The sequence below is a fragment of the Hemicordylus capensis genome, chromosome 5 (genome assembly GCF_027244095.1).
Source record: "Hemicordylus capensis ecotype Gifberg chromosome 5, rHemCap1.1.pri, whole genome shotgun sequence".
Taxonomy (NCBI): domain Eukaryota; kingdom Metazoa; phylum Chordata; class Lepidosauria; order Squamata; family Cordylidae; genus Hemicordylus; species Hemicordylus capensis.
The window spans coordinates 256,644,316-256,656,879 of NC_069661.1; the positions used below are offsets into that span (position 1 = coordinate 256,644,316).

Genomic DNA, 12,564 nt, shown 5'->3' on the forward strand with positions numbered 1-12,564 from the left:
CTTAGGATCAGCCACTACCACTCTGTCCTTGCAGACGGCACCATGGATGGGCAGTCTAGATTCTGTACACATGCCCTGTAAACTGAGTTGAGCCTTGGGGACAACTGAACACCTACCAGAGGGCCACTTGCTGAGCTTGAATCTGGACAATCTGGGTTCAAGCCCTGCCTGCACTGTGGACTTTGCTCCCGTCACTGTTATGGCAGCCTCATTCCCCTGCCTGGAAAAAGGAAAGAAAGGTGACACACAACTTAAAAAGGGCTTCTCTAGGGGTCGTTTAAAAATACAGAGGGGAGCTGCAAAGGCCACTGGTTCAAGCCGACAATTTGGACCGAAGGGCCAAGCACACGTCCCGCTCCGGCCCAGGTTGAGCTATTTGGGACCAATTGATGTAAATGCTGCTGGTGACCGCTTGAAATCCAGACTCCATTGCTGAGTGGAAGAAGGTAGAAGCTTTCATTCAAAGATGAAGTTGCCGTAGGCTGAGTCAGGCTTTTGCTCCATCTAGCCCAGTATTATTTCCTCTGACTGGCAGAGTCTCATTGAGGCTCAGGTAGGGATCTTTCCCATCACCCAAGTGTGTGTGTGTGTGTGTGTGTGTGTGTGTATTAGCCTACTTTCCAGTAGGCTTATGAGATCACCCGACAGTCTGTGTGTGTGTCCCCCCCCATCAACTTTGCAACGCCTGGACCAATAGGAATCAAATCACGTACACTTGTAGGGACACATAGGAACACCCAAATGGCGTAGTTTGTGATGATGTCATCCACCTCAATCCAAGATGGTGGATGTGTAAACTTCTGAGGCGCAAGTAGGCTAACTTGTGAACCGCCTAACCCATTTGAATCAAATTGGGTACAGCTGTAGGGACACATAGGGATGCCCAAACGGTGTGGTGTGTGATGATGTCATCCACTCCAATTCAAGATGGCAGCTGCATGAACTTCTGAGGTGCAAGCAGGCTAATTTGTAGACTACCTAACCCATTTGAACCAAATTGGGTACAGTGCAGTGAGTGACACACAGGGACACCTCAATGGCTGTTTGTGATGATGTCACCCACCCCAGTTCAAGATGGCGGACATGTAAACTTTGGAGGCACAAGTGGGCTAACTTGTGAACCGCTTAACTGATTTGAACCAAATTTGCTACAGCTGTAGGGACACATAGGGACACCTAAATGATGTAGACTGTAATGATGTCATCCACCCCGATCCAAGATGGTAGACGTGTGAACTTTTGAGGTGCAAGAGACCTAACTTGTGGACCTCGATTTGAAGATCCTACCGATTTGAAGGTCCTACCTCGATTTGAAGGACCTTGTGGACCTCGATTTGAACCAAATTTAGTCCAGTTGTAGAGACCGTGAAAGGAAAGTAGGCTGATTAGTTCTTACTAGAACAACTTGTTTTATACTGGGGAGGCCAGGGATTGCACCTGGGACGTGCTTGGCCACTGGGTTCTGAGCAGGGTCAGCCCAGGACCCAGGGAGCTGCCTTCGGCCAAGTCTGGCTTATCGGGCTCAGTCTTGTCTGCACTGACTGGCAGCAGCTCTCTGAGGCTTCAGTGCAGGGCAGGGGTCTCTCCCAGCCCTACATGGAGATGCTGCCAGGGACTGAACCTGGGACCTTCTGCTGGCAAAGCTACATCCTTCCCATCCCATAAAGGGGAATATCTTCCAGCAGACCTGTACGCACCCATCCCGATGCAAATGGGGGCAGGCCCTGCTTAGCAAAGGAGACATTTCATGCTCTCTGCTGCAAGACCAGCTCTCCTCCCCAAGAAGACAAGCTCTCCTCTCCATTTTACTGCCTGAGGTGAAGGATGCAACACTGCTCCCCCCCCCTTCTGCAGCAGGTGGGTGTGCCTATGGGGCAGAAGAGGCAGCCCTGGCCTCCCTTTGCACTCCTACTCACACCTATGCGGCCTGAGGCAACCGCCTCGCCCTGCCGCATGGAAGGGTTGCCCCTGACCCTGAGGTTCAATCCCTCCCTTCCCCCTTTAAACAAATCTTGACGGGCTGGGCTGGGGAATCCCACCCAGGGTTGCTGCTTGCCTACCTACTCAGACCAGCCCAGGCAAGCAGAGTAATGGACCGGCTCAGTATAAGATGTCCATAAGGCGACAGTTGTTAGTTGACCCAGTGGCTTTCCTGTGTGTGGGACAGATTTCAAGACAAAAGGCAACACATTCAGCATGTCTAGCAGTGCTAAGAGGACACTGGTGGATCCTCGTGGTTTGGGGTTCGAGTGACTACCAGTGGCTGCTTGTTTGCAGGATTGTTCCTCTGGTCCTTTCCATATGTATGTATATGTTAAATTCCCTATCATTGTAACTTTTTTTGTTAACCCTGTATTGGCTACAATGTCAGCCGAGTGTTTTGAGTGTCACTTGTGGAAGTATTCGTATCGCAGGCCCTTGTGACTGTGGACGATGGTTGTTGTAGTCCAGCAACATCTGGGGATCCAAGGTGGAGGAGAACCCTTGCTCCTAGCGGTGGTTTCCAAAGGGTTCTGGTCCCTCCACGGGTGCTTCTCCCTCTGTCTCCTCCCCGCTCCCAGGCCTTCCACGGGCAGTAGCCCGGGCCCCTCTGCTGGACCGACAGCTTCTCCTTCCACTTGCCACCGAAGTCCTGCCAGCGAAGGACGACCCTCTGCTTTTAGCCCTACTCGCCTCGCCTCGCTCCAAAGACACACACAAGGCAGAGAGAAGAGACAATCCGAACCCTTTTGTGTGTGTGTCGGTCCAGTTTAAAAATAGCAGCTGAACTACCCCTCGCCTTCTTCCCGTCTGGGGGAGGGGGCCGCAGAGTAGAGTTTGGGGCGGCCGAGATGGGGGGGGTGGGCTGGCGGCCGAGCCAATGGCTGCCCTCCGGCTATCCTTAGCGCCCAATCCGGGGCTCCGGAATTATCTCAGGAGGGATTAAAAGAAAGTTACTCATCCCTTACTTGTATATGGTCACAGCGGCGGCATTCTTGGGAGTCCTTCCTCCTGACGTGGAGCGCGCGGGGGGGCGCAGCCTTTTAAAGACCCCTCCTCGGCCCCGGCGCTTCCACTTTTGAATGACGCCGCCGCCCTGAGGCACCCTCGCCACCAGCCGTGACTGCGCCGCCGGGGGCAAGAAGACCGAAGAAGAAGAACCTCGCAGCGAGGGGAAGCCGCCAGCCAGCAGCAGAAGCCCCGCTCTTTGCCTCCGCCGCCACCGAGAGGGTCTCTCTGCCGCCCCGCGACTCGTGCTCCGACTCCTTCTGGATCGGCTCGTCGCCTCTTTGCCTTCGGCGCCGCTCGCTCGGCGGCCTCTGGAGTTGGGGAAGCAACTTCGCCCAGAAGAGCCGGCGCAGGCAGCGAAAGTTTCTCGGGGCGGCTTCTCGGCTCCGTCTTCGTCCACGACGCGGGGGGGCTGTAGGCTGTAGTCCCTCCCTTCGCGGGTCCGTGTCTCCCCCCGCCCTCGCTCGCCGCCGCCGCCGCCTCTTGGCGAGCCCCAGCGCCCGCCCGGCCACTTCACTGCAAGCCGCCTCGAGCCCCGGCGCGCCGCCGCCGCCATGAACAGCAGCAACGGCTACTACGAGCAGAGTCCCGCCGCCGGCCAGCCCTACTACCACGGGGGCGAGGAGCAGGAGGAGATGCCGGCCACCGAGAAGGACCTGGCCGAGGACGCGCCCTGGAAGAAGATCCAGCAGAACACCTTCACGCGCTGGTGCAACGAGCACCTCAAGTGCATGAACAAGCGCATCGGCGACCTGCAGAAGGACCTCAGCGACGGCCTCAAGCTCATCGGCCTGCTGGAGGTGCTCAGCCAGAAGAAGATGTACCGCAAGTACCACGCGCGCCCCAACTTCAGGCAGATGAAGCTCGAGAACGTCTCGGTGGCGCTCGAGTTCCTCGACCGCGAGCACATCAAGCTCGTCTCCATCGGTGAGTTGCCGCCCGGCGGGAGCGGAGGAGGAGGGCGCGTGGGGAGGAGGGGGGGCGCCGCCGCCGCCCAGCAGAGTAGCCCCCCGCCCTCCCCTCCGAGGCTCGAGATGGCCGGGGGTGCGCGCCAGGGGGGCTTTGTGCCTGCGCGCGCACGTGCGGGGCTCGGAGGAAAAGTTAGCTGGGACTGGGAGACAACTTTGTGGCCTAGGGCGGCCCCCGCAGATGGGATCTAGCGAAGAAGTGGTCGGCGCTGGCGTGCCTTTTTCTTGGGCTCCAGCTTGTGATGGCATGTGAGCTTCCCAGGTTCCACAGAGCTCTTGGTCGGAGCCGCGGGTCCAAGCGTACCTCCTAGGGACGCTGGGTGCTAGTGGCACTTCCTGCAAAGGACAAACCCATCATGGCAACTCTTCTGGGACTAAGTACTGATGATGGCATGCCAGCTTCCCAGGCCACAAAGAACGCTTCTTCGTCACGGCTGAAAATATATGGCACAGTTCTGGATTTTAAGCAGCTGTTGCTTGGTTAGTGGCAGGGAATCAGAGCGACAAAAGAGATTCCCAGGTTTCCTTGCACTGGCTTCAGGCGGGATGTGAGTGCATTACGCTTCCGGCCCTTCTGATCTATTATAGGGTAGAGAGATCTCATTTCAGATCGCTTTTATGTAGCACTTTCAATGAATGACCATCCTGTGCATTAAGCTTCAAGAGTCTGGAAACCCCTTCAGGGGAGTGCCTTAATTAGGGGAGCCTTAGGTGGTAAATCGCACGCCTTGCATGACGTTCCCAGCATCAGGTTTGTTGTAAGGATTGTTGTGATGCGGTACATGAATAGGTTATTTGGCAGAGAGACCAGGGGCAGGAGCCCTCATTTCCATAGCACTTATATGTATGTAATCACTCTGCTTATCTCCAAAAACAAAAGAGAAGATTGATCCCAAGTGGCCCATAAAACCCTTAAAATGTCAAGCAACAAAACTTTCATCAACATACATAGAAGTTCAGGCCCTGGACTGTAGTAACTCTCCGGAATTTGTAAATTCTGACTTCTTGACCTCCCCGGATTTTAAAATGTGGGGTAAAATAACTCTTGACTATGAAGGTCAGCATGAGAGACAGGAGCTTCTGTTAGGAACTGAAGTGGTGCTTTGTGGAACCTTGCAGATGTTGGCCAGAGGTGGCTGTTGTCCTTCTAGAAGGGCAGGGGGCTTTCTGAGCGTCTGTCGGTGGTGCTTGCTTGATCTTAGGCTTTTGACTCTGGAGCAAAAGCGTTTGGAAGTCACACCACTTTTCCTGTCAATCAGGCACTCCCCTAAGCAGGGTCAGTCAGCTTGGGGTGTAGCAAGGTTTTCTGCTTCTGTTCTGGCAACCCCAATGATCTCCAGCCGCTGTGAGATGCAGATCCAAGCTAACGGGAAAGAACAAAAGATGGGGATGTTGCAAAGGGTAATGAGGGATGTGGGGTACTACTTCATGGCTTGTTGTACTATGTGTATAAACTTTCTAGAGAATGAGAGGATGGGTCCCTGCCCTGAGGAGCTTACACAGTTGTGATAACAAGCCATAAGGGATAATGAAGGAAGAGGAGGGAAACCGAGGCAGGGCTGTATGGGAAAGGAGATGTGATTACTTCAGTCATACCAACGGACTAACGTGGCCAGGACTGGACTTGTGATAATGTATTCAAAGAAGGTCTGTGTTGCCATATGCCCTCTGGATGGTGCTACAAGACTCATGGGGCTGGTGTGGAGAACTCCTTGCCTGACTGGTGTGCTCATGCCTTCATCATGTGGAGCGGGCCAATCAGAAAAGTATGTTTTGAACCGGCCCATCATGTGCTTGCCGTAACTGACCCTCTAGCATTTGTCATGTGGAGGGCTCAGAAGTTTTAATTAGGGGCACTTGGGAGCTAGGCAATGCTGGCTATCAAATGAAAGGCCTGTTACTGCCTGGGCCACAATTAATGTTGCATGCCCTGCCCTCCTGTGCCTTCTAGGTCTGCAAGTGGAAGGGGGGGGGCATGGTTAGAAAAAGGAGAGGTGCAGCGTTCCCTCTTGGGTGGCTATCGGCACTTCCATCTCTCTTTCCCTTTCCTCGGCTTCCTGATGTGCAGTTGGGAATATTTTTTTCAGCCTCTGGACTTCTGCCTCCCTGGACAGCTACCCCTCTCATTGGTTGAGCTGGGACAGCTCTGCAGATGCAAGGCAAAATGCTCACTTCTGTGGCACTGGTTTCCGGCAGCATTCAAGTTACACTGAGCTCTGGAGTTTGTCTTGGGTCAGGAGCAGTGTCCTCTCTACTTTTTTCCATCTCTGTGCCGAATGAATTGTGTTCTGGGTGGCAGGATCGAGGCAGTGTGCACGCAGAGATGCATGCAGAGTGGGGCCTTCCTGATCCATCCTGAGTGGGAGCTAAAATTAACTGAGCGGACCTCACAAAACTTGTGTGCGCACACCTTAGAGGGAACACTGGTCAGGAGTAAACCTTTTCCAGCATCCCGAAGGGAAATGGTTTGCTTGACGGAGCTTGGATGTATGCAAGGTGCTGGGCACTCCCAGTTATTTATTAAAGTTCATTTACAGCCTGACTTTCTGCTGGCTCAGCTCAAGGCAGCTCACAAGAAAACGACAAGGAGGCTGTTCATACAGTCATTAATGGGGTAGGACAAGGGTCCTACCCAGCTTTGGGAGCTGTGTGTGCCCCTGACTTTTGATTGTGTGCTAGCAAAAGCCTAGGGGAGTGGTCTTCTGCACGGCAGGTGTTGGGCAGATGGCGCTGTCCTAGCCAGCAGCACATGTACCCAATACTCAGAGGAAGAAAAGCCTCCTTCTCCAGCTCCTCTCTTGCAGACTGTCGGCCTCTCCTCTTCCTACACAATTGTTTCTTCACACGGAATCAAAAACTGGGAGGCCCACAGCTTCCGAAGAGCGGTGGGGTGCTTGTCCTACCTACCCAGTTCTCGATCCTGTGAACTGCCCTAATAAGATATCAAAACTATGAGCAGACTTGCCAGCAAAAAACCCAACAAGCTCAAAGACAGTACTGCGAACCCACATGGAGCCAAATATAACTAGCCAGCCCAAACCCACCCACAAAGCCCAACCTGTTTTAACCTGGCAACTCAAGGAGTTAGTATACAGCCTATAACAGCTCTCTGTAGTGAGGGCTCTCCAAAGTGAAGGTGGAGCCACCACTGAAAGGCCCTGCTGCTAGTGGCTGCTCATGTATTTCAGTGGTGGTGATTGTTGTTGCTGTTGTTCATGGCGCTTCAAAATAAACCCAGGCAAGCCCCTACGAGATTGCCTGCAGTCTAAATCTAGGCAGGGGGTGAGAAGGGGAGAAGTCAGCTTAACGAAATATAGAAGGAAGGAACAAGAGAGGCAAGGAATGGGTGGGGCTGTCGTTCAGTGGGAAAGCATTTGGCTTTGCATGGAGAAGGTCCCAGGTTCAGTTGTTGGCAGCATCTCCACGTCTGGCTGGGAAAACCTTCAGTTTGCAGCCTTGGAGGGCTGCTGCCAGTCAGTGTTGACAATACTGAGCTAGACGGACCAAGGGTCAGAGGCAGCCTCCCACAGTCCTAATGTGCTGTTCTCATACCTCTGTGCCCCAAACAGCCACGTTCTGCAGCCTCAATTAAAAATACTTAGGGTAATGATGTTTGTGCACATTTGGTCCTTCTGCATAATCTGTCTTGGCTTCTGCTGGTCATAAGGTGGGGGTCAGGGACAAGAAGCCCTGTGAAGAAGCCCAATGGGACCCCCTCCCCCCCATTGACCACACTGCTCAACTGCACCCATCCCTGGCTTCTGAGGTTTCACCCAACACTAGCCTCGTAGAGGAGAGCTGGTCTTGTGGTAGCAAGCATGGCTTGTCCCCTTAGCTAAGCAGGGCCTGCCCTGGTTAGGGCAGACTTGATGTGTGAGCACTGTCAGATATTCCCTTCAGGGGATGGATGGAGCTGCCCTGGGAAGAGCAGAAGGTTCCAAGTTCCCCCTCTGGCAGCATCTCCATGATGGGGCTAGGAGACAGACGCCTTCCTGCAACCTTGGAGAAGCCGCTGCCAGTCTGGGTAGACAATACTAAACCAGATGGACCAAGCAACGGTCTGACTCAGTATATGGCAGCTTCCTATGTTGTTCACACACCACCAGCAGTGTAGGAGAAGCACCCAGCCTGGATAGGGAAGCCGGGCATGCTCCTGGTCTTCAGTCATGTGGTGGGGAGGATGCTCGCATGTGGGGTGGTTCTGGGTAGGATTAGTGCTCCCTCTCCAGATTCCATCCCCAGCTTGTTACCCCGGTAGAAGGGAAAGCCGCCCAAGCCAGCTGCTGCTTCTTACACAATCCTTCTCCCTGCCTCCTGTCTTAACGTTGCATTTTGCGCGGCATACAACTATGTGAAATAAATAATATTGGCAAGCACACAACCGAAAACCGTCTGAACCAGCCTGCTCTTTGTACGTTTAAGCACTTCTTTTCTATAGTCATAAGGGCTGGTGACTTGAAAACATGCACATTCTCACAAGGCAAGAAAGCGAATATTTCCAGAATGGAAAATTCTGGTTCTGAACTCCATGGCTTTGCTGCACAAGAAAGACTGCACAGGCGAGCCTTTCCTAGCATGCTTATGTGTTGGGGAGCCATGCACGGGGGCCGTTTCATAGTGCGGGCACGCCACCAGCAGTGTTCACTCTACTTTTTTCCTATCTGTGTGTGGAATGAGTTTTGTTCTGGGTGGCGGTATCGAGGCAGTGTGTGCACATGTGCATCCAGAGCGGGCCTTCCTGATTCAGCCTGAGCAGGATCTAAAATTGAGTGGACATCAGAAAGTGTGTGAGCAGATGCCCCCCGTGCCCACACTTTAGAGGGGAAAATGGCTACCCTGGGATGTGCAGCAAAACACATTCATGGGTGATGGTCATATGTGCCTGTCTGGGTGCAGATATTATGATCCCCCCCATACATGAAAGTGTCACGGAGATCTGTGAAATGGCCCCACTCCGCCATGCGCACACTCGCAGAGCCCTCCTCTCTTCAGCCTGCCTGTTGTAGAGGCTGCCAGCTGCCCTCCAAAACAAAACTCTCCCTTCCTTTTGGAAGGATTTTTTTTTTTAACTGCACGAAGGGATCCAAGCCAGTGGACGGAGGGAAGGAACCCCTGAAAGTGTGTGTTTGTCAACAAGAATTGTTCTCCTTATTATCTTTGGCTGGAGGAGAGGGAAAACCCAAAGGAAGGGGTGGGGGTGGGCGCTTGTGACTTTCTGCCTGTTGTGGGATCCGAAGGCAGCTGCAGTGCCCAGTGTGTGCTCCTGCCTGCTTCCCATTGGGCTTGCCGCTTGCCACTCAGGCCGAGGGGAGGGCAGCTGTGGGTTGCCAGCCTGCTTGCGCCCGGCCAGGAGCTGCCCCCTTTCCCATCGGAGTGTGGGAATTTCTCCTCCTCGGGTTTGAGCAGATTCGGATGCAGTGCCTAGAGCCGCGGAGGGGCAGCTGCAGTCGACAGTCAGCTGCTGTGCTTCTGCCTCTTGTTCCAGTCAAGGCTGGACTCCTGCTGGGGGCTACCCCAGCGCCAGCCAGCATGAGCGCCAACTGCCCCTTTCTACAGGGGCAGCCCCTCGCTGCCGCTCTTTGTGCCCCCTTCAGGTTAGGAGCCAAGGCCATGAGTCTGTCTCGCTCCGTATGGCAGGAGCCTTTCCCAGCCCAGCCTGGAGATGCTGCCGCCAGGGAGGGAACCGGGGACCTTCTGCATGCAAGCAGGCAGATGCTCTTCCCTTGAGCTATGGCCCCATCCCTGGAGCGCAGGGGTGCACAGCTCAAACGTCCCCGTGGGCCAGAAACAACCATGATGATGTAGGGGTGGGGGTGGGGGTGGGGCGAAGTCAGTTTTCAGTGCATTGTTTATTGCAGTGAAAGTTATGATAAAGATAAATATTAAAGCAATTACTAGTTAGTTGTGTCCTTCCCTCCCCTCCCCTGATGGGCCCACAGTTTTAACCAAGGATAGTGGACCGAAAATAAGCTCTGTCCTTGCTCATTCAGTGAGCATCTGACTGCTCCAGCCCCACACAAATGTCAAATGTTGGGGCTCCTTCTGTTGCTTGGCTACCTGGGCCATAAAAAAAAATGTCCCCGTGGGCTGGATCTGGCCCCTGGGCCTTATGTTGTGCAGGGCTGCTTAAGGGGAATGTCTCATAGCACTTGCACGTAGTCTCCCATCCAAATGTAAACCAGGGTGGATCCTGCTTAGCAAAGAGGACAATTCATGCTTACTACAAGAGTGTTAGTGTGGATTGCTAGCATTGGCGTTCTTCAGGGTTCAGCCCCTCCTCTAGCATCTCTTGATGCCTTGAATAGGGGATGGACACATCCGGTCCCTAGTGCGCATGTCAGTAGATGCATGCATATGAGCAAGATGTTCCTTTCACCATGTGCTCTGTAGCTGTTTTTTCTTTACTTTGAGGGGGCAATCTAGATCACAACTGTGGTGGGTGAGAAAGGGGCTTTAACCTTTCCCCCCAGTGGCCAGGGTTCTCTCTAATCCCCCCCCCCCGTCTGTGCGGAATGAGTTTTGTTCTGGGCAGCAGTATCAAGGCAGTGTGCGCGCACATGTGCATTCAGAGTGGGGCCTTCCTGATTCAACCTGAGTGGGATCTAAAATTAACTGAGCAGACATTAGAAAAACAAACAAACTTCTGAGCGTGCACGTGTGCGTATGCCTTAGAGGGAACTGCCATCTTGGTCTGGATCAGCTTCCTTGCATTTTTTTAAAAATCGGGGCAGAAAACTTTCATTGTTGCTGATGGGAGTTTTCCTCCTTGGCCAAACAGCAGAGGCTGCAGGGAAGCCGGATCTGGGTCAGGGCTAGCCTGGTCCTGATCCAGCGTGGGCCCCCTCGGTGCATGCCATTCAGCCAAGCAGAAACCAGCGGGCGGCTGCAGAGTGTGTGCTTCAAGTTTCCAGTTTGGCTCTGAGCCTCATGCAATGGACAACCTGCCTTCTCGCCCATTCTGGCTGTTGAGGTGCATTTCAGATGGCTGAACAACTATGCCTTTCCTGGGGCAGCATTCGCCAAAAGTGTCTTTGCCTTCATGGCTTCCAGTCAGTGGAGGAGAGGACAGTTGCTAATGAATCGAATTCTGCAGTGAGAAGATGGCACAGAGCCTTCAGCAGCTTCTGGTGAGGTGGAGGGACCAGACATTAATTTCAGGTACAAGCACGCCCCTGTTTTTATCTGTGAAATGTTGGTGGGCAACAGTGTTCCCTCAAATTTTTTTCATCTGTGCATGGAATTAAGTTTTGTTTTGGGTGGCAGTACCGAGGCAGTGTGCAGTCAGGATGAGATTTTCTTGATTCAACCTGAGCGGGATCTAAAATTAACTGAGTGGACATAAAAAAACTATTCTGCTCATGCACATGTGCGCATGCCTAGAGGAAACACTGGTGGGCATCAGTCAGAAAGAGGACAGGTCTTAATCTGATAACTGGAAAGGGAGTTATCAGGATGCATAATCAACTTGTGGAATTCTCTGCCACAAGATGTGGTGACAGCCTACAATCTGGATGGCTTTAAGAAGGGTTTGGATCACTTCATGGAGGAGAGGTCTATCAACAGAGTGCTGGACTAGGACCGAGGAGACCCGATTTCAAATCCCCCTTCAGCCATGAGCCTTGCTGGGCGGCTCTGGGCCAGTCACTTCTCTCTCAGCCTAACCTACTTCACAGGGTTGTTGTGAGGAGAAACTCAAGTATGTAATCCACCACTCTGGGCTCCTTGGAGGAAGAGCGGGATATAAATGTTGATAATAATAAATAAAAATAATAATAATCTGGTGGGCCACTGTGTGAAACAGGATGCTGGACTAGATGGGCCTCCTTGAGGGGCCTGATCCAGAGGGCTGTTCTTATGTTCTTATGAGAGCAGAATCCTTCACTCCGGTGTGGAAGGAATCCCCACATCTCATAACTGGATCTTCCCATTCCCCCCCTCAAGTTGTACAAATGCAGAGTGTACATCTGTAAGGTTTACCCTGGTTGAAAGATCTCTTGCTGAAGTGAATGAGAACTGCCATTTCCTCCAAAATACAAGCAAGGAGCTATCATAGCAATAGCAATAGTAATAATGGGGTGTGCCTGGGGCCAGCTGGGTGTCTGTGGTTGCCCTCGTTGAGAAGCTGCTAACGGGCTTGGAAGGGTGTGTGATGCTGCTGCTGCTGCCACCACCCCCTGAGACCACCTCTGGAGCAGAGCCTTTGTGGTGGAGAAGTGACTCCTGGGAGGCAGTTTGCTTCAGGCTCCTTGCATCCTGGAGTTGGCCCTGTCCAGGAGAACTTCCACCTGGATCGTGCCCATCTGTGTGCCTTGGCTTCTTCCAGCTGCAAACTCTGGGAACTGGGACTGACGCTCTTGCAGAATTTTAGCCAGGTGGTGACAGAGTGGAAGGCCAGACAGCAGCCTGGAAAGTTTTCTGTTGGAGTTTGCAAGCCAACGGAAGGGGCCAGGTGTTCTGTGAGGAGGGTTCATTCTAAGCTTTCCCCCAACGGCACAAGAAGCCAGTGCAGGTCCCCGGCCCCAGCCCGTGGGAGCACAACTCTCAAACTTTTTCTAATTAATTTCTAAAAAGAGAAATGAAAAATATAACACGAGGGAAGAGAAAATGA

General features: G+C 53.1%; 1 protein-coding gene across 8 annotated transcripts in view; it reads left to right on the forward strand.

The window, feature by feature from the left end:
* The first annotated feature begins 3,036 nt into the window (after positions 1-3,036).
* FLNC (filamin C) overlaps positions 3,037-12,564 on the forward strand; it is a 104,032-nt gene continuing 94,504 nt past the window's right edge. For 2 of the 8 annotated variants that reach the window (XM_053252964.1, XM_053252966.1), the window contains exon 1: positions 3,039-3,915. In XM_053252964.1, the coding sequence (XP_053108939.1) occupies positions 3,543-3,915 (373 nt within the window). In that variant the 5' untranslated portion in view covers positions 3,039-3,542. Of the gene's footprint in view, positions 3,916-12,564 lie in introns of all 8 variants that reach the window. The other 6 variants (XM_053252959.1, XM_053252967.1, XM_053252960.1 and 3 more) reach the window with 4 other exon arrangements.